Raw genomic sequence first — 22,823 nt, 5'->3', positions numbered from 1 at the left:
CAGGGGTCTGTGGAGGAGCCTCGGCCAGGCGCTGCTCCTGTTCGCACCTAGGTTGCCGACGGTGAAATGGGGTTATCAGTGACTTTTGCAGGACGCGGCGAACTGGAGCAGCAACTAGCGGACTCTAACTCAAATGGCTTCAAGGCGGAGGTGGATGTGCACCCCTACGGCGCACTAGCTGGGGGTCGCCTAGCTACGGAGCCAGGGACGCGACCGCGCAGGGAAGGGCGCACAGCGGCCGCGGCGCCACCCGTGTCCCTACCAGGTGGTTGAGTGACGAGGGACGAGGTCCTTATTTCAAAGCCGGCGGGGACCGGGCCAGGTGTGAGAGCTCGGGTACTCAGGGAAGGTGGGAGTGGCGGATGCCGATGCCAGAGGGGAATGGGGACTGGGAGGATTTGGGGGACACTCGCTGGCGCCACTTGGCCACAAGGAGCCGCGGCCACCGCGGGCAGGAGGCAGCTCCGCTCGGAAGAAAACACAGCCCTTTCCCAAACTCCAGGCAAAGCCCAGTGGTGTCATCCTCATTTTACAGCTATGTGAATCGGGGCCCAGGACGCCAACAGCCAGCCGTAGCCGAGCCCTTTCACTGACCCGGGAACCCTTGCCCTCAGAATCCTGGAGCACTTCGAGGGCTTTTCATGCGGCTGAGAACAAAGTGAAGACCCCTCTTCCCTCCCCCCGCCGGAGGAAGCCCACTCTCGGGTCAAAAGACCAGAGCTGCTTGGGATGCTCCAAGCGGGGCCGACACTTCCTCCGTCTCAGAATTACACTTTGCTGACACCCAGCCTGGTCTAGCGTCCCCTCCACCCCACCCCCAGTTTCCCTTCTGGCCCCTCTGGTCCCCCGAGCGGACTATAGGCGCGCGGGCAGCTTCTCCATCCCGGAGGAGGGTCCCCATTCCTAGGTCTCCCGCCCTGAGAGGGGGAGCTTCGAGCTGGAATGGGCAAGGGAGAGGGGGTGGGCCCGGCTTGGGGAGGAAGCTCTCCCGACAGAGACAGGGCTGACGCCGGACACCCCGCCTGAGACAGGTTCACCCGGCTCCGCTGGGCCATTGCCCGCTCTCTCCCGGCAGCCACCTAAATCTTTTGTCGCCCCCGTTGCCGCCCTCTGAGCACGTGTCGCTACCCGGCTGCGTCAGCGCTGGGTAAATAGATGACTGGCGAACGGCTCGGGCGGGGCTATTTAAGAGGCAGCCTCCTGCCCGCCTACCAGGAACTTGGCTCGGCTCCCCTGCTGCTCTGGCAGGAACGCGAAGCCGGTTGTGTCCTGTTCCGAAGGTAAGTTCCCCGCTTTGGGGGATCCAGGTGCCAAGTGTCCTTCATCCAAGTGAAGAAGGGTGTCTTCACTTTTGTGCCCCTTCCGTTTCATTTTTCTGTTTTCTGTGTCTTCTTTCCGACAGCTCGAAAGACATTTCTTGTAGTCAGAAAGGACAGTGCGGGTGGGTAGAGCTGCTTTAGGGACTTCTGCTCGCCGGCTTTGTTCTTCTCTCGCGCAGGCAACACCGGAGTATCTGTCTGTTGGCTCGGATTAGCATGTAAATTGCGTTTTGCTAGATGTTACACATCGGGGCAGTCTACTTTGCAATCTTTTCCAATAAACTACCGAGAGGTTTTAAGATTTAAATTCCTTTTCTGAATACTGCAGGGAAATTCAAGTCTTTGGGGGAATAGAACGTGCGTGTTTTCTCTGCCGGCGGATCTAAAATGCAGCGGTGCTTGGCTGAAGCCCGACGACTGAGCGCAGATTTCTGACTTTCTTTAAAAAAAAAAAAAATCTGCCTGTGTTTGCGTAGTGGCTCATTGCCAGTCCCCATGTACACCTTGAAGAAACTTGAAAGATGTGGCTTTTATTTATTGCTCCCACATTTTAAACCGTGCTTCTTGGTTTTTCACCATTTATTTCCCTATTGGAAGCTTCTTAGCTCTCTGGGAAGGTGCTACTATTCCTCAAGGGTCTCATTTCTCCCACAGAGTCTTCTCTTTAGGATAATTTTCACTTATCTTTAATCTCTTGCTTTTCCAGTTAGGAGAAGAGAGACGACACTCTGTAACACTTCCTCAAACTAAAGGAAAACAGAAGACATTCCTTCTGCTAAACAGGGCAGAGGACAGGGTCCCCTGCACCATTGCCCAGCCCCGGCTGTGGTTCCCCAAAAAAAGACGAGCGCGGTGAGCCCGGACGCGCGCGTTGGGGTCACGGCTCCCTCGTGCTTGCACCTGCCTGGCGGGTCCCGAGCCCCGCGCGTTTGGACTGAGCCCCCTTCTCCGTACCTCGGGGGCCCGACCCTCCGCGAGAGCCCGCGGAGGCCCCACCTTTTCGTTCACGTCCCCTCCCCTCTGCTCCCCGCAGCCATGAACGGTGGCTTGTGCCTGTGCATGCTGATGGCTGTCCTGGCGGCGGGCGCCCTGGCGCAGCCCGTGCCTCCCGCGGACCCCGCGGGCCCCTGGGAGCAGCAGGAGGACGAAGCCCCGCGGAGGCAGCTGAGGGCCGTGCGGAGAGTGGACGACGAATCCCGAGCGCACCTGGGCGCGCTGCTGGCCAGGTACATCCAGCAGTCTCGGAAAGGTACGCAGGTCGCCTCCCTGTCTCTCCCTTCTGCCTCCAGCAGGGGCTAAACAAGCCACACTTTTCTCAGCCTCAAAGTCTTTCTCCAGGAATAAGGTGGTTCAGCAGCTCAGTAGCTGAGTGGCATATGGACAGCCCTGTCCCCTTCCTGGGCCTGGCTATCTCATCTGTAAAAAGGGCATGAGGGTGGGTTCCCCTCGGCCCCTTCCAGGTCTTTCTGAGATTCAGAGGGAGGCTCATTCATCTCTAGAATTCCTGGAAATCATGATTTGGACTGGGGCAGATTTTTTCCTACCACCTTTATCCACAGTGATACTGATGGCGAACACACTGACTGGGGAGCGGTATTTTAAACTGGACTAACACAGCTGGACAATAAACCACAGCTGCTGGGAGGGGGAGGGGTGGGCTCCATTCCCACGAGGCTCTCTTAACCTGCTGTTGTGCCACGACCTGGATTTGAAATTTAACTCATGGCTTGATGAGATGGGGAGAAAATAAAGGGTTTGGCTCTCCAGAATCTCCTATAATTCCGTATGAAGGTGAGAAGGGACCTTTTTACCAGGGGATTTCAGAAGGAAAGAATAGAAGATGATTTGTTGTATTTCATCCTCTCATTGGGAAACTGTCCCAACTACCATCTTCTATTTTGCTTTACTGCTAATTAAACTGAAAGATGTGGAAATACTAGTCAGATGACAGAGAACATCTGAAAATTTGGGGGGGTGCCTGAAAGTAGTTTAGTATCTGTCCTTGGATATGGGTTGAATTGCAGCCAGACCAGTCTGAAATATCGTAGGCTTTTCATTGACCATAATCTGGAAGCCCCTTCATACCTTCAAGAAAGATCCACCAGAAACAGTTGTGGGTAAAAAAGCCAATTACCAGATGAGTTCCCTAGAACTGACACCCGCCAGTGGCTTTAAACCACAAATCTTAGCTGGAAGGTCCTTCCTGGTGCCTCTTCTCAGCCCTTTGCCTTCAGCCTGCCGTGACACACAAACTCATATGGGAATACCCGTCACTTGGAACTTTAGCTGCCAACACCCAGGATCAGCAGTAACTAGAAAATAATCATGCTCTTCTATTTGACAAATATGAACTAGAAATAAGTATCTACATCTATAGAGTTTCTTTGACTGTTTTACACATTTTGAGATGACAGTGAATATTTACTCAACTATAGTATATATTATGCTTAAATATTCCAAACAAGAAAACGCACCCTTTGGGGAGTGCTCAAGAGTTTATCATTAGAAACTATCTGTAGAGCTTTCCATGATCTGAGGAGAAGCAATTCTGTTAGTGTACACCTGCCCCAAGTCCAGCAAAGACCAGTGCTACATCTGCATTGTCTCTCTTCATCCTCACAACAGCCCTGCACAGTAAAGTCTATTATCCTCCTTGTGTCAGTGTGGAAGCTGGGATTCTGGAAGACTGAGTGACCTACATGAGGTAGCACATCTAGGCAGCATCAGGGTTGAGAGTCTACTCAAGTCCTGCCCTCCCTGGAACGTCTGGAAGCCATTCAGCTTCCCAGCTGTACTGTCCATTTTACAAGATTTAAAATTTCAAGGAGCCCGGCCCTTCAATTGTGTAAGTCAGGTGTAAGTGCCTACTCTGTGTCCACTAAGTGAGTGAGGACCCTGGTAAATGCACAGAACCATGTGTACCTCAGCAGCAACAGGCAGGAGGATGGGGCATATTGCCGTGTGACTGCGCACAGATAACTGGGTCTGAGAGTTTGGCTGAATGCAAGGACTAATATTTCACCTGAAAGGTGTTGAACAATTAAACAGCAGGGGCTGTTTTTCCTCTGCGTAGACTGGGGATACCTGCAAAGGGGCTGGAACGTGCTGGGGTGACGCTTGGTTCCAAAGCGCTTAGTTCCAAAGCTGGGAATTAATGGAGCGGGGGGTGGGGGAAGAGAGAGGGGAGAAGAAGAAAGGGTGGGGATATAACCTGCTCTGTAGGGTTGTTTCTGGTTTTTAATTTAGCTAGCTTTATTTGATTATCCAACAAGACAGAATACCTGCTTCTGCACTGTCATCAATGAATAAGCCATGGTCTGACTCGATGCAGCCTGTGGGCAGGAGTTGGCAAGGGCAGCCTTGTACAGAAGAGCTCAATGTTAGCTGTGGGACCACGGTGGCTCCCAATACAATAGGAACCATCGAGTGATCCTACACCCCTCTGCCCTTGAAGCCACCTGGGCTTTACCTGTCGAGGTCCCTGAGGGACCTTTCTTGGCCCTTAGGTTGTGTAAGAGAAGGCATGACACTGATTTTCTACCCAGGAGACCACTCTGTGTGATCCGTAGGCCAGGACTGTCACATGCCTCATCATGGCCCTATCCACTCAACGTGAATCATTCCCGGACTCATCCTGTTCCTAAGAACTTAACTCCCATCCCTAAGGGCCCATTTCAGGTTCAGTTATTGCATTTTGGTCAAAATGGCTGAATTAAATTACCTCTTTGTTCTGCCCACCCTTCTTTGAGTGTTACTGAGGTGCTGAGATTTTAATCCGATGGTGTGCCTTTTTCTCAATACCACTTTTTTAAAAGAGAAGGTAGCTTTCAAATTAATAATTTTAAAACAGTATTTATCTAGCAGTGGGACTGGATTCCATTTTTTAAAAAACATCCTAACATCAAAATATCGTAACTGCATTACCTTAAAAGGAGTCAGGGGGCTTCCCTGGTGGCGCAGTGGTTGGGAGTCCGCCTGCCGATGCAGGGGACGCGGGTTCGTGCCCCGGTCCGGGAGGATCCCGCGAGCCGCGGAGCGGCTGGGTCCGTGAGCCATGGCCTCTGAGCCTGCGCGTCCGGAGCCTGTGCTCTGCAACGGGAGAGGCCGCAACAGTGAGAGGCCCGCATAACGCAAAAAAAAAAAAAAGGGTCAGGCAGGCTCAGGGATATTAAGGTGTAAACTTTAGAAGTGGGTAGTACTGGGGAAATCCTGGGTTAGCACCTGCTGAGAGCCAGCTACGTAAGGGAAAACACCCCTAGGAGTAGAAAAACCTAGGCAGGTCCCAGCTGTGAAAGGTGAGAGTGAATGTATTCATACAGATCGCAAACCACACCCACGACTAGAAAAGACTACCCTGTCTCCAGTTAAACAGACATGGGTCCTTCTCCTCGCTTAGATTTTGGCCCAGCAGTCCCACTATCTTGATACCTCTTTGATACCTTTCAGAAGGTACGGGTTATGTATTGTCTGGCCTTTTCTCTTGTTTTCCTTTACAAACTGAACACGTGATGCTCTTAGATATAATGGTCCCGTTTCCTTCCTCTCTGCCCCTTGTAGCTCCTTCTGGCCGAATGTCTGTAATCAAGAACCTGCAGAGCCTGGACCCCAGCCACAGGATAAGTGACCGGGACTACACCGGCTGGATGGATTTCGGCCGGCGCAGTGCCGAGGTGTATGAATACACCTCCTAGAAGACCCAGCCTTCGTCAGCACAACAGGAAGCAAACTCCTGACTCAGAGGAGGCAGAATAAGAAAACAATCACGCTCATAACTCGTTGTCTCTGACGTCTGACATTTAAAGTATCTATTTATTAAGTGTTCAATGTGAAAAATCTGTCTGTAACGTTGTCCAATGTAACCATGCACCTTAGCACAAATGTACAAGTGGAAGACAAAATGTTTCCCTCATCTGTGACCCACACTCCCCGTTCCTAAAGTGTTGCTATGCTATTAAAGTGATTTCATTCTGCCCCTTATTCCCTGTTTCTACCGAGGGCAAAGGGTCCTTTAATCCTCAGAACATTCAAGGAGGGATTCCTGATGTATGCGGCCCAAGGAGGAATCCCTGTGGTAGATGGTCCCAGAAAGGGCTTGAGAAATGAGGGTCGGGCATAGAGCTGGCTTCTCTACTTCAGGCCAGGTAGCTAGTGAAAGGGCCTTCTGTGTCAGTTCCATGGCCCAGCCCTGGCCGCCCTGGGCCCCAGTGGGGCACTGTTGCAAAAATAACCTGCCCAGCTTATAGTGCTACTCGTTTGTCTGGGTGAATCCCAGAGAGGCAGCTGGAGATGGAGGTCTCCATCAGCCCATCCCCACGGGGTGCTCTCATCTACCAGCTCCATCCCACACCAGGGTTTCTCTGGGGGTGCTCTTGGCCTTTAAACAAATAATGGGGCAGTGCTGGTCAGCACTTTTATATGTATTGGACCTCTCCATGGCCCTGTGGCACAGAGGTTATTGTCCTTTTACAAATGAGGAAACAGACTCTGAGAGATGAAAGTGACTAGCCCGTGGTTCCCCAGCTAAAGAAATTCACAGACTTGTGGGCATATGGATCCTAGGTTAGCGTGACCTCCATCGCTCTAGCACTTCTCAGACTCTGGAGTGGGTATGAGTCACCTGGAAATCTTGATGAACTGCACATTCTGACTAAGCAGTTCTGGGCTGTGGTCTAAGTAAGCCCCCAGGTAATATCTGGTCCTGGACCACACTTGGGAGTCACGACAGTATAGAAAAGAGTCTGTGATTACAACCCCTTGGGTCTCACCGTATTCCAGAGATGTATTGCCGGGAATGTTCTGGGGGATCTGGTAGCTACCCAGAGCAGAAGCTCTCTTTTCGTGGGCCACTCCCTCTATTGGGTCTCTGCCGGGATCAGCAGAGAGAACTAGTCCAAAGGGATGTCCAGGGATCATCTAACACCAGCCATCACACAGCAGCTTTTCTGTACCTCCTGGCTGAGGCCCCCAGGAACCCAGGGTTTTATCCAGCAAAGGCCGCAGGTGGCCCAATACAACAGGACATGCAGCCCCAAAGGGGACAGACATTGGAAAGACTGGTGGTCGGTTCAGTTTTCAAGGAAGGCATACTGCTGTTTGGTTCCATATCAGTTGGGCACCACCCAGTGACCAGTCTGGGAAGTAGATGCTGGTCTATGTGTTACTTTAGTTCTCAAAGTCTTCGATATGCTAATTAGGACCAGATTCAAGCTTGCATGGCTTGGGGTGAGCCCTGGAGTTCATGAAGGACTATATGGGGTTGCTTTCCTGAGCTACTCCCTTTCTACGATCTCCCCAGTACTTTCCAGTTCCCTGGGGCTCCCCTTTTTGGTCCTCCACCCAAAAACTTGGGGCTCTGGCTACCCTATTCTGCCACACACTGCCACGTTTGGGCCCATGTTCAGGTCCAAGTAGCAGAAGAATAGAGAGAGAAAAAAAGCAATGGGGATTGACTCCACCCTCTTGGGATCACAGCTCCTCTGATCCAAGAGCAAGTTTCCCCTTCCCTGGAGTTTTGGCCCTGGCCAGGCTCATGACTGACTGCTACCACAGCAGCTGTGTGTTTGCCTGGGGGCTGTGGCATGAAAGAAAGAGAAGAAAGAAAAAAACAGGGAATGTTCATGCTCTCTGGCCATTAGGAATTCCCTTTTTCACTCCTCGAGCCAGAACCAAGGGGCATCTCCTGGAGGTGTCTGTGGCCCAGACCCCACTTCTGGTCCTCAGCTGTGTTAGGCTCAAGAAAGACCCCACTCATAGCCTTCAGGGACTGTCCCTGCCTCCTCTCTGCCCACCAGGGCCTGGTAGTTTCCGCTGAAATTCTAGGATCTTGATGAAATATTATCTCAAGATGTGCTGAAATTTAAAAACCCAGTCATTCACAGCATCAGCCTACTCTCTAAGATTGGGTGGCTTATTTTATTCTCTTAATTTTGAATCCTTTACTGTGACTCCCAAGAGGCTTCTGGTTTGGAAAATCCCAAGACAGCACAAATGGGATTAGTGACACGTGGGATGTTACACCTAATCAAGCTCCAAGACTAACAACTTCTCTACCTTTCCTTTCCATGGCTCACATGCTGGTCTGGGCACATGGAAGCAGGCAGAATTGGCAAGAGTTCAAGCCTTACCTGCCCTAACACCTCTGGACTGTAGCCAGAGTGACTCAAAGTGTTTGATATTTTTCCAAGTTCCATTCTGGAAAGGATTCAACTGCTCTCTGGTATCACCTCGTGTGGACTGTCACAAGCTCTTCACTAGCCCGACAACACTCATTGAAGCGCACCTGTGTGTCAGGCACTATACTGATATGGCAGGTACAGCAACCAAGAACTCCAGTGGGAGATTCACAAAAGCACAGTATAATGTTCCAAGAATGATGGCAGGTAATATTCAGAGGCTGGGAGAGAGCAGCAGAGCTGGCTGAATTAAGGGGCAAGACAGCTGGGCAGCTGCCCCAGGAGCCAGTCTCAAAGAGACATCTAGTCATCACTGCAGCACTGGAATCTGGGTATCAGCGAAATTCTTCATACTCAGTAACTTAGCTAACTGAAGAAATGGGCATCGATTCCTCCTCTACAGAAGATGACAATGCCCTCAAGTGGACAGTTTTTTAAAACAACCACTCCTGTGGGTGCCAGCTTCTCTCCATAGAGAAACACGTTGAAATCTGCAGGATTCTCTTTGCCAAGCTGCTGGTTAACCCACCTAGTCAGCTGAAATTTTAAAACCAGATAATTCAGGCCCTCAGACTGTTTATTCTAAGAATGGGTGATTTATTTTATCTTAACGTTGGAACTTGAATATGACTGCCAAAAGGCTCCAGAGCTTGGAAAATCACTCAATGAAACTGAAAAGAGAACAAGAACCACCGACAAATGAAACGCTTTTTGTAGAATTAAAACCAAGAAAAAAAAAAGGAAATCTTAGATGTATTTTAAAGATAACTTGGTAGCTATGGTTACCTCTAATTAGTGAGCGCCTCACGCTTTCCAGATTTGAGCAGAGGAAAGCTGAAGTGAAAAACAATTCCAAGTTATTAAAAATGTTAAGTTCCAATGAGTGCATGTAATGTACTTTGGAAATGTAATTTAATGTCTGTTGAATCCAGTAATTAAGAAGTTGGTCTTGCATTTTGGATTTTTTAATTTTATTTTTTTCTGTAACTTATCATTATAACATGTTACAAAAAATATTGCCCCCGATAGATCAACTTAAAAAGCAAAACCAGGGGGGACCTTCAAGATAGCAGAGGAGTAAGACGTGGAGATCACCTTCCTCCTCACAAATACAACAGAAATATATCTACACGTGGAACAACTCCTACAGAACACCTACTGAACGCTCGCAAAAGACCTCAGACTTCCCAAAAGGCAAGCAAATCCACACGTACCTGGGTAGGGCAGAAGAAAAAACAGAGACAAAAGAATAGGGATGGGACCTGCACCAGTGGGAGGGAGCTGTGAAGGAGGAAAGGTTTTCACACACTAGGAAGCCCCTTTGCAGGCGGAGACTGCAGGTGGCGGAGGGGGGAAGCTTCGGAGCCTCGGAGGAGAGCTCAGCAACAGGGGTGCAGAGGGCAAAGCGGAGAGATTCCCGCACAGAGGATTGGTGCCGACCAGCACTCACCAGCCCGAGAGGCCTGTCTGCTCACCCGCCGGGGCGAGTGGGGCTGGGGGCTGAGGCTCCGGGCTTCGGAGGTCAGATCCCAGGGAGAGGACTGGGGTTGGCTGCGTGAACACAGCCTGAAGGGGGCTAGTGCGCCACAGCTAGCCGGGAGGGAGTCCGGGAAAATGTCTGGAGCTGCCTAAGGGGCAAGAGACCATTGTTTCAGGGGGCGCGAGGAGAGGGGATTCCTTCCCTGTCTGCCCACAGAAGGCAGAGCACTGCCTAAACGAGCTCCAGAGATGGGCGCGAGCCGCAGCTATCAGCTCGGACACCAGAGACGGGCATGAAACGCTAAGGAGCATTTCACCTCCTGCAGCCACCAAGAACCCTGTGTGCGAGCACAGGTCACTATCCACACACGCCCGGGAGCCTGTGTAGCCCGCCACTGCCAGGGTCCTGTGATCCAGGGACAAGTTCCCTGGGAGAATTCACGGTGCACCTCAGGCTGTTGCAATGTCACGCTGGCCTCTGCCGCCGCAGGCCTGCCCCACATTCCAATTATAACTACCATACCCCACACCCCCCAGCATGAGTGAGCAAGAGAGCTCTAATCAGCCGCTGCTTTAACCCCGTTCTGTCTTGGAACAGCCCTTGGGGCCAAAACCAAAGCTGAACCCCAGGAGCTGTGCGAACAAAAAAGAGAAAGGGTAATTTCTCTGTGCAGCCTCAGGAGCAGCAGATTAAATCCCCACAATCAACTTGATGTACCCTGCATCTGTGGAACAGACAACTAATCATCCCAAAATTGAGGCGGTAGATTTTGGGAGCAACTGTAGGCTTGGGGTCTGCTGTCCATGACTGATTTGTTTCTGATTTTTATGTTTATCTTAGTATAGTTTTTAGCACTTGTTATCATTGGTGGATTTGTTTATTGGTTTGGTTGGTCTCTTCCTTTTTTAAAATTATTATTTTTTTTTTATTTTAATAATTTTTTTTCTTTCTTTTTTTCTCCCTTTCTTACTGAGCCATGTGGCTGACAGGGTCTTGGTGCTCCGGCCCGATGTCAGGCCTGAGCCTCTGCTATGGGAGAGCCAAGTTCAGGACATTGGTCCACCAGAGACCTCCTGGCCCCACGTAATATCAATCGGCGAGAGCTCTCCCAGAGACTCCGTCTCAACCCTAAGACCCAGCTCCACCCAACAGCCAGCAAGCTCCAGGGCTGGAGGCCCCATGCCAATCAACTAGCAAGACAGGAACACAAACCCACCCATTATCAGAGAGGCTGCCTAAAATCATACTAAGTTCACAGACACCCCAAAACACATCACCAGACACCAGAAAGACAAGATCCAGCCCCACCCACCAGGAAGCCTACACAAGCCACTGAACCAACCTCACCCACTGGGGGCAGACACCACAAACAACAGGAACTACGAACCTGCAGCCTGCGAAAAGGAGACCCCAAACACCGTAAGTTAAACAAAATGAGAAGACAGACAAATAGGTAGCAGTTGAAGGGGCAAGGTAAAAACCCACCAAACCAAACAAATGAAGAGGAAATAGGCAGTCTACCTGAAAAAGAATTCAGAGTAATGATAGTAAAGGTGATCTAAAATCTTGGAAATAGAATGGAGAAAATAAAATAGACATTTAACAACGACCTAGAAGAACTAAAGAGCAAACAAACAGTGATGAACAACAGAATAAATGAAATTAAAAATTCTCTAGAAGGAATCAATAGTAGAATAACTGAGGCAGAAGAATGGATAAGTGATCTGGAAGATAAAATAGTGGAAAAAACTACAACAGAGCAGAATAAAGAAAAAAGAATGAAAAGATTTGAGGACAGTCTCAGAGACCTCTGGGACAACATTAAACACACCAACATTCGAATTATAGGAGTCCCAGAAGAAGAAGAAAAACAGAAAGGATCTGAGAAAATAGTTGAAGAGATTATAGTTGAAAACTTCCCTAACAAGGGAAAGGAAAGAGTCAATCAAGTCCAGGAAGCGCAGAGAGCCCCATATAGGACAAATTCAAGGATAAACATGCTAAGACACATATTAATCAAAGTATCAAAAATTAAATTCAGGGGCTTCCCTGGTGGCTCAGTGGTCAAGAATCTGCCTGCCAATGCAAAGGACACAGGTTCGAGTCCTGGCCCGGGAAGATCCCACATGCCACAGAGCAACTAAGCCCGTGTGCCACAACTACTGAGCCTGTGCTCAAGAACCTGCAAGCCACAACTACTTAGCTCACATGCCACAACTACTGAAGCCTGTGTGCCTAGAGCCCAGGTTCCGCAAGAAGAGAAGCCATGACAATGAGAAGCCTACGCACCACAACGAAGAGTAGCCCCCGTTCACTGCAACTAGAGAAAGCCCGCGCACAGCAACGATGACCCAACACAGCCAAAAATAAAAACAAACAAACAAATAAATAAATTTATTAAACAAAATTAAATTCAAAGAAAAAATATTAAAAGCTGCAAGGGAAAAGCAACAAATAACATACAAGGGAATCCCCATAAGGTTAACAGCTGATCTTTCAGCAGAAACTCTGCAAGCTAGAAGGGAGTGGCAGGACATATTTAAAGTGATGAAAGGGAAAAACCTACAACCAAAATTACTCTACCCAGCAAGGATCTCATTCAGATTCGACGGAGAAATTAAAACCTTTGCAGACAAGCAAAAGTTAAGAGAATTCAGCACCACCAAACCAGCTTTACAACAAATACTAAAGGAACTTATCTAGGCAGGAAACACAAGAGAAGGAAAACACCTACAAAAACAAACCCAAAACAGTTAAGAAAATGGTAATAAGAACATACATATCAATAACGACCTTAAATGTAAATGGATTAACTGCCCCGACCAAAAGACACAGACTGGCTGAATGGATACAAAAACAAGATCCGTATATATGCTGTCTACAAGAGACCCACTTCAGACCTAGGGACACATACCTAGGGACACAGACTGAAAGTGAGGGAATGGAAAAAGATATCCCATGCAAATGGAAATCAAAAGAAAGCTGGAGTAGCAATACTCATATCAGACAAAGTAGACTTTAAAATAAAGACTGTCACAAGAGACAGAGAAAGACACTACATAATGATCAAGGGATCAATCCAAGAAGAAGATATAACAATTGTAAATATTTATGTACCCAACATAGGAGCACTTCAGTACATAAGGTAAATGCTAACAGCCATAAAAGGGGAAATCCACAGTAACACAATAATAGTAGGGGATTTTAACTCTCCACTTTCACCAACGGACAGATCACCCAAAATGAAAATAAATAAGGAAACACAAGCTTTAAATGATACATTAAACAAGATGGACTTAACTGATACTTATAGGACATGCCATCCAAAAACAACAGAATATGCTTTCTTCTCAAGTGCTCGTGGAACATTCTCCAAGATAGATCATATCTTGGGTCACAAATTAAGCCTTGGTAAATTACAGAAAATTGAAGTCGTATCAAGTATCTTTTCTGACCACAACACTATGAGACTAGATATCAGTTACAGGAAAAAAACTGTCCAAAATACAAACACATGGAGGCTAAACAATACACTAATAACGAAGTGATCACTGAAGAAATCAAAGAGGAAATCAAAAAATACCTAGAAACAAATGACAATGAAAACAAGACAACCCAAAACCCATGGGATGCAGCAAAAGCAGTTCTAAAAGGGAAGTTTACAGCAATACAATCCTACCTCAAGAAACAAGAAAAATATGAAATAAACAACCTAATCTTACACCTAAAGCAATTCGAGAAAGAATAAAAAAAGAAACCCAAAGTTAGCAAAAGGAAAGAAATCATAAAGATCAGATCAGAAATAAATGAAAAAGAAATGAAGGAAACAATAGCAAAGATCCATAAAACCAAAAACTGGTTCCTTGAGAAGGTAAACAAAATTGATAAACCATTAGCCAGACTCATCAAGAAAAAGGGAGAAGTCTCAAATCAACAGAATTAGAAATGAAAAAGGAGAAGTAACAACTGAAACGGCAGAAATACCAAGGATCATGAGAGGTCACTACAAACATCAATATGCCAATAAAATGGACAAATTCTTAGAAAAGCACAACCTTCCGAGACTGGACCAGGAAGAAATAGAAAATATAAACAGACTTATCACAAGCACTGAAATCGAAACTGTGATTAAAAATCTTCCAACAAACAAAAGCCCAGGACCAGATGGCCTCACAGGCGAATTCTAACAAACGTTTAGAGAAGAGCTAACACCTAACCGTCTCAAACTCTTCCAAACTACAGCAGAGGGAGGAACACTCCCAAACTCATTCTACGAGGTCACCATCACCCTGATACCAAAGATGTCACAAAAAAAGAAAACTACAGGCCAATATTACTGATGAACATACATGCAAAAATCCTCAGCAAAATACTAGCAAACAGAATCCAACAGCACATTAAAAGGATCATACACCATGATGAAGTGGGGTTTATCCCAGGAATGCAAGAATTCTTCAATACACGCAAATCAATCACTGTGATACACCATATTAACAAACTGAAGGATAAAAACGATATGATCACCGCAATAGATGCACAAAAAGCTTTCGACAAAATTCAACACCCATTTATGATAAAAACCCTCCAGAAAGTAGGCATAGAGGGAACTTACCTCAACATAATAAAGACCATGTATGACAAACCCACAGTGAATATCGTTCTCAATGGTGAAAAACTGAAACCATTTCCTCTAACATAAGGAACAAAACAAGGTTGCCCACTCTCACCATTATTCAACATAGTTTTGGAAGTTTTAGCCACAGCCATCAGAGAAGAAAAAGAAATAAAAGGAATCCAAGTCAGAAAAGAAGGAGTAAAACTATCACTGTTTGCAGATGACATGATACCATACATAAAGAATTCTAAAGATGCTACTAGAAAACTACTACAGCTAATCAATGAATTTGGTAAAGTAGCAGGATACAAAATTAATGCACAGAAATCTCTGGCATTCCTATACACTAATGATGAAAAATCTGAAAGTGAAATCAAGGAAACACTCCCATTTACCACTGCAACAAAAAGAATAAAATACCTACGAATAAGTCTACCTAAGGAGACAAAAGACTTGTATGCAGAAAACTATAAGACACTAATGAAGGAAATTAAAGATGATACTAATACATGGAAAGATATACCATGTTCTTGGATTGGAAGAATCAACATTGTGAAAATCACTCTATTACGCAAAGCAATCTACAGATTCAATGCAATCCCTATCAAATTACCCGTGCCAATTTTTACAGAACTAGAACAAAAAATTTCACAATTTGCATGGAAACACAAAAGACCCCGAAGAGCCAAATCAATCTTGAGAATGAAAAATGGAGCTGGAGGAATCAGGCTCCCTGACTTCAGACTATACTACAAAGCTACAGTAATCACGACAGTAAGGTACTGGCACAAAAACAGAAATATAGATCAATGAAACAGGATAGAAATCCCAGAGATAAACGCACGCACATATGGTCACCTTATCTTTGATAAAGGAGGCAACAGTATACAGTGGAGAAAAGACAGCCTCTTCAATAAGTGGTGCTGGGAAAACTGGACAGGTACATGTAAGAGTATGCGATTAGAACACTCCCTAACACCATACACAAAAATAAGCTCATAATGGACTAAAGACCTAAATGTAATGACAGAAACTATCAAACTCAGAGGAAAACATAGGCAGAACACTCTATGACATAAACCACAGCAAGATGCTTTTTGACCCACCTCCTAGAGAAATGGAAATAAAAACAAAAATAAACAAATGGGACCTAATGAAACTTCAAAGCTTTCGCACAGCAAAGGAAACCATAAACAAGACCAAAAGACAACTCTCAGAATGGGAGAAAATATTTGCAAATGAAGTAACTGACAGAGGATTAATCTCCAAAATTTACAAGCAGCTCATGCAGCTGAATAACAAAAAAAAGAAACCCAATCCAAAAATGGGCAGAAGACCTGAATAGGCATTTCTCTAAAGAAAATATAGAGATTGCCAAAAAGCACATGAAAGAAAACTCATCATTAATCATTAGAGTAATGCAAATCAAAACTACAATGAGATATCATCTCACACCGGACAGAATGGGCATCATCAAAAAATGTAGAAACAATAAATGCTGCAAAAGCTGTGGGAAAAAGGGAACACTCTTGCACTGCTGGTGGGAATGTGAATTGGTACAGCCACTATGGAGAACAGTATGGAGGTTCCTTAGAAAACTACAAATAGAACTACCATATGACCCAGCAATCCCACTACTAGGCATATACCCTGAGAAAACCATAATTAAAAAAGAGTCATGTACCAAAATGCTCATTGCAGCTCTATTCACAATAGCCAGGAGATGGAAGCAACCTAAGTGTCCATCATCGGATGAATGGGTAAAGAAGATGTGGCACATATATACAATGGAATATTACTCAGCCATCAAAAGAGACGAAATTGAGTTATTTGTAGTGAGGTGGATGGACCTGCAGTCTGTAATACAGATTGAAGTAAGTCAGAAAGAGAAAGACAAATACCATATGATAACACATATATATGGAATCTAAGAAAGAAAAACATGTCATGAAGAACCTAGGGGTAAGACGGGAATAAAGACACAGACCTACTAGAGAATGGACTTGAGGATATGGGGAGGGGGAAGGGTGATCTGTGACAAATTGAGAGAGTGGCATGGACATATATACACTACCAAACGTAAAATAGATAGCTAGTGGGAAGCAGCGGCATAGCACAGGGAGATCAGCTCGGTGCTTTGTGAACACTTAGAGGGGTGAGATAGGGAGGGTGGGAGGGAGAGAGACGCAAGAGGGAAGACATATGGGAACATATGTATATGTATAACTGAGTTACATTGTTATAAAGCAGAAAGCAACACACCATTGTAAAGCAATTATACTCCAATAAAGATGTAAAATAAAATAAAAGGTAATGAGGACTTCCCTGGTGGCGCAGTGGTTGAGAGTCCGCCTGCCGATTCAGGGGACACGGGTTCGTGCCCCAGTCCGGGAGGATCCCACATGCTGCGGAGCGGCTGAGCCCATGAGCTATGGCCGCTGAGCCTGTGCGTCCGGAGACTGTGCTCCGCAACGGGAGAGGCCACAACAGTGAGAGGCCCGCGTCCCAAAAAAAATAAATATATAAAATAAAAGGTAATGAAAAGTCACAGATGTAGAAAACAAACTTATGCTTACCAGGCAGGAAGGGGGAGCGAGGGAGGGATAAAGTGAGAGATTGGGATTGATATATACACATTACTATATATAAAATAGATAACTAATAAGGAACTACTGTATAGCACAGGGAACGCTACTTAGTACTCTATAATGGCCTATATCGGAAAAGAATCTAAAACAGGATGAATATATGAATATATATAACTGATTCAAATTGCTGTATACCTGAAACTGAGACAACATTGTAAATCAACTGCATTCCAATCCAATTTTTACTTTAAAAAAATGAAAAGAAAAAAAAAAAGGTGAGGAACCCAGTAGGAACCACCTCACACCACAGGGCACACATAACAAAGGGGATGAGGAGCACAGCAGGAACCACCTCACACCAAAAGGTCCTCATCACAAAGGGGATGAGGTACCAAGCAGGAACCACCTCACACCATATCCCACATCACAAAGGGGATGAGGATCCAAGCAGGAACCAGCTTACACATAAGGGCCCACACAGAGGAGTTGAGGAAAATGACAGAAGCGTAAGACACCGAGATCACCTTCCTTCCCACAGATACATCCGAAATACATCTACTTGTGGAACTGCTCCTACAGAACACCCACTGAACGCTGGCAGAAGACCTCAGACCTCCCAATAGGGAAGAAATTCCCCCACGTACCTGGGTAGGGCAAAAGTAAAAAGGATAAACAGAGACAAAGGATAGGGACGGGACCTGCACCAGTGGGAGGGATCTGTGAAGGAGGAAAGGTTCCCACACACTAGGAAGCCCCTTCGTGAGCGGAGACTGCGGGTGGCGGAGGAGAGCACAGCAACAGGGGTGTGGAGGGCAAAGTGGGGAGATTCCCGCACAGAGAATCGGTGCCGACCGGCACTCACCGGCCCGAGAGGCTCCTCTGCTCACCCACCAGAGTGGGCGGGTCTGGGAGCCGAGGCTCGGGCTTCCGTCAGTTCGCAGGGAGAGGACTGGCGGCGTGAACACAGCCTGAAGGGGTTAGTGCACCACGGCTACCCGGGAGGGAGTCCGGGGAAAAGTCTGGAGCTTGCAAAGAGAGAAGAGACGTTTTCTTACCTCTTTGTTTCCTGGTGCGCCAGGAGAGGGGATTAAGAGCATTGCTTAAAGGAGCTCCAGAGACGGGCGCGAGCCGCGGCTAACAGCGCAGACCCCAGAGACGGGCATGAGACACTAAGGCTGCTGCTGCCGCCACCAAGAAGCCTGTGGGCGAGCACAGGTCACTGTCCACACCACCCCTCCCGGGAGCCTGTGCAGCCCACCACTGTCAGGGTCCCGTGATCCAGGGACAACTTCCCCCGGAGAACGCACGGCGCGCCTCAGGCTGGTGCAACGTCACGCCGGCCTCTGCCGCCGCAGGCCCGCCCCGCACTCCATGCCCCTCCCTCCCCTCCGGCCTCAGTGTGCCAGGGCCCCCGAATCAGCTGCTCCCTTAACCCCGTCCTGTCTGAGCGAAGAACAGATGCCCTCAGGCAACTTACACGCAGAGGCGGAGCCGAGCCCAAAGCTGAACCCCAGGATCTGTGCGAACAAAGAAGAGAAACGGAAATTTTTCCCAGCAGCCTCAGATGTATCGGATTAAATCTCCACAATCAACTTGATATGCCCGGCATCTGTGGAATAACTGAAGAGACAATGAATCATCCCAAATTAGGGAGGTGGACTTTGAGAGCAAGATATATTATTTTTTCCCATTTTCCTCTTTATGTAAGTGTGTATGTGTACGCTTCTGTGTGAGATTTTGTCTGTATAACTTTGCTTTCACCATTTGTCCTAAGGTTTTGTCCGTCCGTTTTTTTTTTCTTTTCTAAAAAATTTTTTTCTTAATAACTATTTTTTATTATAATAATTTTATTTTATCAAACTTTATTTTATTTTACCCTCTATCTTTCTCTCCTTTTTTCTACTTTTTCTCCCTTCGATTCTGAGCCATGTTGATGAAAGACTCTTGGTGCTCCAGCCAGGAGTCAGTGCTGTGCCTCTGAGGTGGGAGAGCCAACTTCAGGACACTGGTCCACAAGAGACCTCTCAGCTCTACGTAATATCAAACGGCGAAAACCTCCCAGAGATCTCCATCTCAACACAAAGACACAGCTTCACTCAACGACCAGCAAGCTACAGTGCTGGACACCCTATGCCAAACAACTAGCAAGACAGGAACACAACCCCACCCATTAGAAGAGAGGCTGCCTAAAATCGTAAAAAGGCCACAGATACCCCAAAACACACCACCAGACGTGGACCTGTCCACCAGAAATACAAGATCCAGCCTCATCCACAAGAACACAGGAACTACTCCCCTCCACCAGGAAGCCTACAGAACCCACTGAACCAACTGTAGCCACTGGGGAAAGACACCAAAAACAATGGGAAGTACGAACCTGCAGCCTGCAAAAAGGAGACCCCAAACACAGTAAGATAAGCAAAATGAGAAGACAGCAAAACACACAGCAAATGAAGGAGCAAGGTAAAAACCCACCAGACCTAACAAATGAAGAGGAAATAGGCAGTGTACCTGAAAAAGAATTCAGAATAATGATAGTAAAGACGATCCAAAATCCTGGAAATAGAATACAGAAAATGCAAGAAACGTTTAACAAGGACCTACAAGAACTAAAGAGGAAACAAGGAATGATGAAAAATACAATAAATGAAATTTAAAATACTCTAGAAGGGATTAATAGCAGAATAACTGAGGCAGAAGAACGGATAAGTGACCTGGAAGATAAAATAGTGGAAATAACTACTGCAGAGCAGAATAAAGAAAAAAGAATGAAAAGAACTGAGGACAGTCTCAGAGACCTCTGGGACAACATTAAATGCACCAACGTTTGAATTAAAGTGGTCCCGGAAGAAGAAGAGAAAAAGGGAATGAGAAAATATTTGAAGAGATTATAGTTGAAAACTTCCCTAATATGGGAAAGGAAATAGTTAATCAAGTCCAGGAAGCACAGAGTGTCCCATACAGGATAAACCCAAGAAGAAACATGCCAAGACACATAGTAATCAAACTATCAAAAATTAAATACAAAGAAGACATATTAAAAGCAGCAAGGGAAAAATAACACACAAGGGAATCCCCATAAGGTTAACAGCTGATCTTTCAGCAGAAACTCTGCAAACCAGAAGGGAGTGGCAGGACATATTTAAAGTGATGAAGGAGAAAAACCTAGAACCGAGATTACCCAGCAAGGATCTCATTCAGATTTGATGGAGAATTTAAAATCTTTACTGACAAGCAAAAGCTGAGAGGGTTCAGCACCACCAAACCAGCTTTACAACAAATGCTAAAGGACTTCTCTAGGCAAGAAACACAAGAGAAGGAAAACATCTACAATAACAAGCCCAAAACAATTAAGAAAATGGGAATAGGAACATACATATCGATAATTACCTTAAATGTAAATGGATTAAATGCTTCCATCAAAAGATACAGACTGGCTGAATGGATACAAAAACAAGACCCATTTATGTGCTGTCTACAAGAGACCCACTTCAGACCTAGGGACACATACAGACTGAAAGTGAGGAGATGGAAAAAGATATTCCATGCAAATGGAAATCAAAAGAAAGCTGGAGTAGCAATTCTCATATCAGACAAAATAGACTTTAAAATAAAGATTATTACAAGAGACAAAGAAGGACACTACATAATGATCAAGGGATCGATCCAAGAAGAAGATATAACAATTGTAAATATTTATGCACCCAACATAAGAGCACCTCAGTATATAAGGCAAATACTAACAGCCATAAAAGGGGGAAGTGAGAGTAACACATTCATGGTAGGGGACTTTAACACCCCACTTTCACCAATGGACAGATCATCCAAAATGAAAATAAATAAGGAAACACAAGCTTTAAATGATACATCAAACAAGATGGACTTAATTGATATTCATAGGAAATGCCATCCAAAAACAACAGAATACAAATTTTTCTCAGTACTCATGAAACGTTCTCCAGGATAGATCCTACGTTGGATCACAAATCAAGCCTTGGCAAATTCAAGAAAATTGAAATCGTATCAAGTATCTTTTACGACCACAATGCTATGAGACTAAATATCAATTACAGGAAAAGATATGTAAAAAATACAGACACATGGAGGCTAAACAATACACTATTTAATAACGAAGTGATCACTGAAGAAATCAAAGAGGAAATCAAAAAATACCTAGAAACAAATGACAATGGAGACACGACGACCCAAAACCTATGGGATGCAGCAAAAGCAGTTGTTAGAGGGAAGTTTACAGCAATACAATCCTACCTTAAGAAACCGGAAATATCTCGAATAAACAACCTAACATTGAACCTAAAGCAATTACTGAAAGAAGAACAAAACAACCCCAAAGTTAGGAGAAGGAAACAAATCATAAAGATCATATCAGAAATAAATGAAAAAGAAATGAACGAAACGATAGCAAAGATCAATAAAACTAAAAGCTGGTTCTTTGAGAAGATAAACAAAGTTGATAAACCATTAGCCAGACTCATCAACATAAAAAGGGAGAAGACTCAAATCAATAGAATTAGAAATGAAAAAGGAGAAGTAACAAACTGACACTTCAGAAATTCAAAAGATCATGAGACATTACTACAAGCAACACTATGCCAATAAAACGGACAACATGGAGGAAATAGACAACTTCTTAGTAATGCACAACCTGCCAAGACTGAATCAGGAAGCAATAGAAAATATGAACAGACAAATCACAAGCACTGAAATTGAAACTGTGATTAAAAATCTTCCAAGAAACAAAAGCCCAGGACCAGATGGCTTCACAGGTGAATTCTGTCAAACAATTAGAGAAGAGATAACACCTATCCTTCTCAAACTCTTCCTAAATATAGCAGAGGGAGGAACACTCCCAAACTCATTCTACGAGGCCACCATCACCCTGATACAAAAACCAGACAAAGATGTCACAAAGAGAGAAAAATACAGGCCAATATAACTGATGAACATAGATGCATATATCCTCAAAAAACTACTATCAAACAGAATTGAACAACACATTAAAAGGAACGTACACCATGATCAAGTGGGGTTTATTCCAGCAATGCAAGGATTCTTCAATATATGCAAATCGATCAACGTGATACACCATATTAACAAATTGAAGGAGAGAAACGATATGATCATCTCAATAGATGCAGAGAAAGCTTTCAACAAAATTCAACACCCAGTTATGATAAAAACCCTGCAGAAAGTAGGCAGAGAGGAAATTTTCCTCAACATAATAAAGGCCATATATGACAAGCCGACAGCCAACATCGTCCTCAATGGTGAAAAACTGAAAGCATTTCCACTAAGATCAGGAACAAGACAAGGTTGCCCACCCTCACCACTCTGCCCACTATGTTGAATAATTCAACATAGTTGTGGAAGTTTTAGCCACAGCCATCAGAGAAGAAAAGGAAATAAAAGGAATCCAAATTGGAAAAGAAGAAAAAAGCTGTCACTGTTTGAAGATGACATGATACTATACATGGAGAATCCTAAAGATGCTACCAGAAAACTATTAGAGCTAATCAATGAATTTGGTAAAGTAGCAGGATACAAAATTAATGCACAGAAATCTCTGGCATTCCTATACACTAATGATGAAAATTCTGAAAGTGAAATTAATAAAACACTCCCATTTAC

The 22,823-nt window shown here is 45.4% G+C and overlaps 1 protein-coding gene across 1 annotated transcript; it reads left to right on the top strand.

Annotated features, from left to right (window-relative positions):
• Positions 1–1,221: 1,221 nt before the first annotated feature.
• CCK (cholecystokinin) lies at positions 1,222–6,294 on the top strand. The gene is made up of 3 exons (XM_032649894.1): positions 1,222–1,280; positions 2,353–2,568; positions 5,877–6,294. The coding sequence occupies exons 2-3, from the start codon at positions 2,355–2,357 to the stop codon at positions 6,008–6,010; spliced, it is 348 nt and encodes a 115-aa protein (XP_032505785.1). The 5' UTR covers positions 1,222–1,280; positions 2,353–2,354; the 3' UTR covers positions 6,011–6,294.
• The last annotated feature ends 16,529 nt before the right edge of the window (positions 6,295–22,823 follow it).

Source organism: Phocoena sinus, chromosome 11 (assembly GCF_008692025.1).
Source record: "Phocoena sinus isolate mPhoSin1 chromosome 11, mPhoSin1.pri, whole genome shotgun sequence".
Classification (NCBI taxonomy): domain Eukaryota; kingdom Metazoa; phylum Chordata; class Mammalia; order Artiodactyla; family Phocoenidae; genus Phocoena; species Phocoena sinus.
This window is presented reverse-complemented; position numbering and strand designations above follow the sequence as displayed.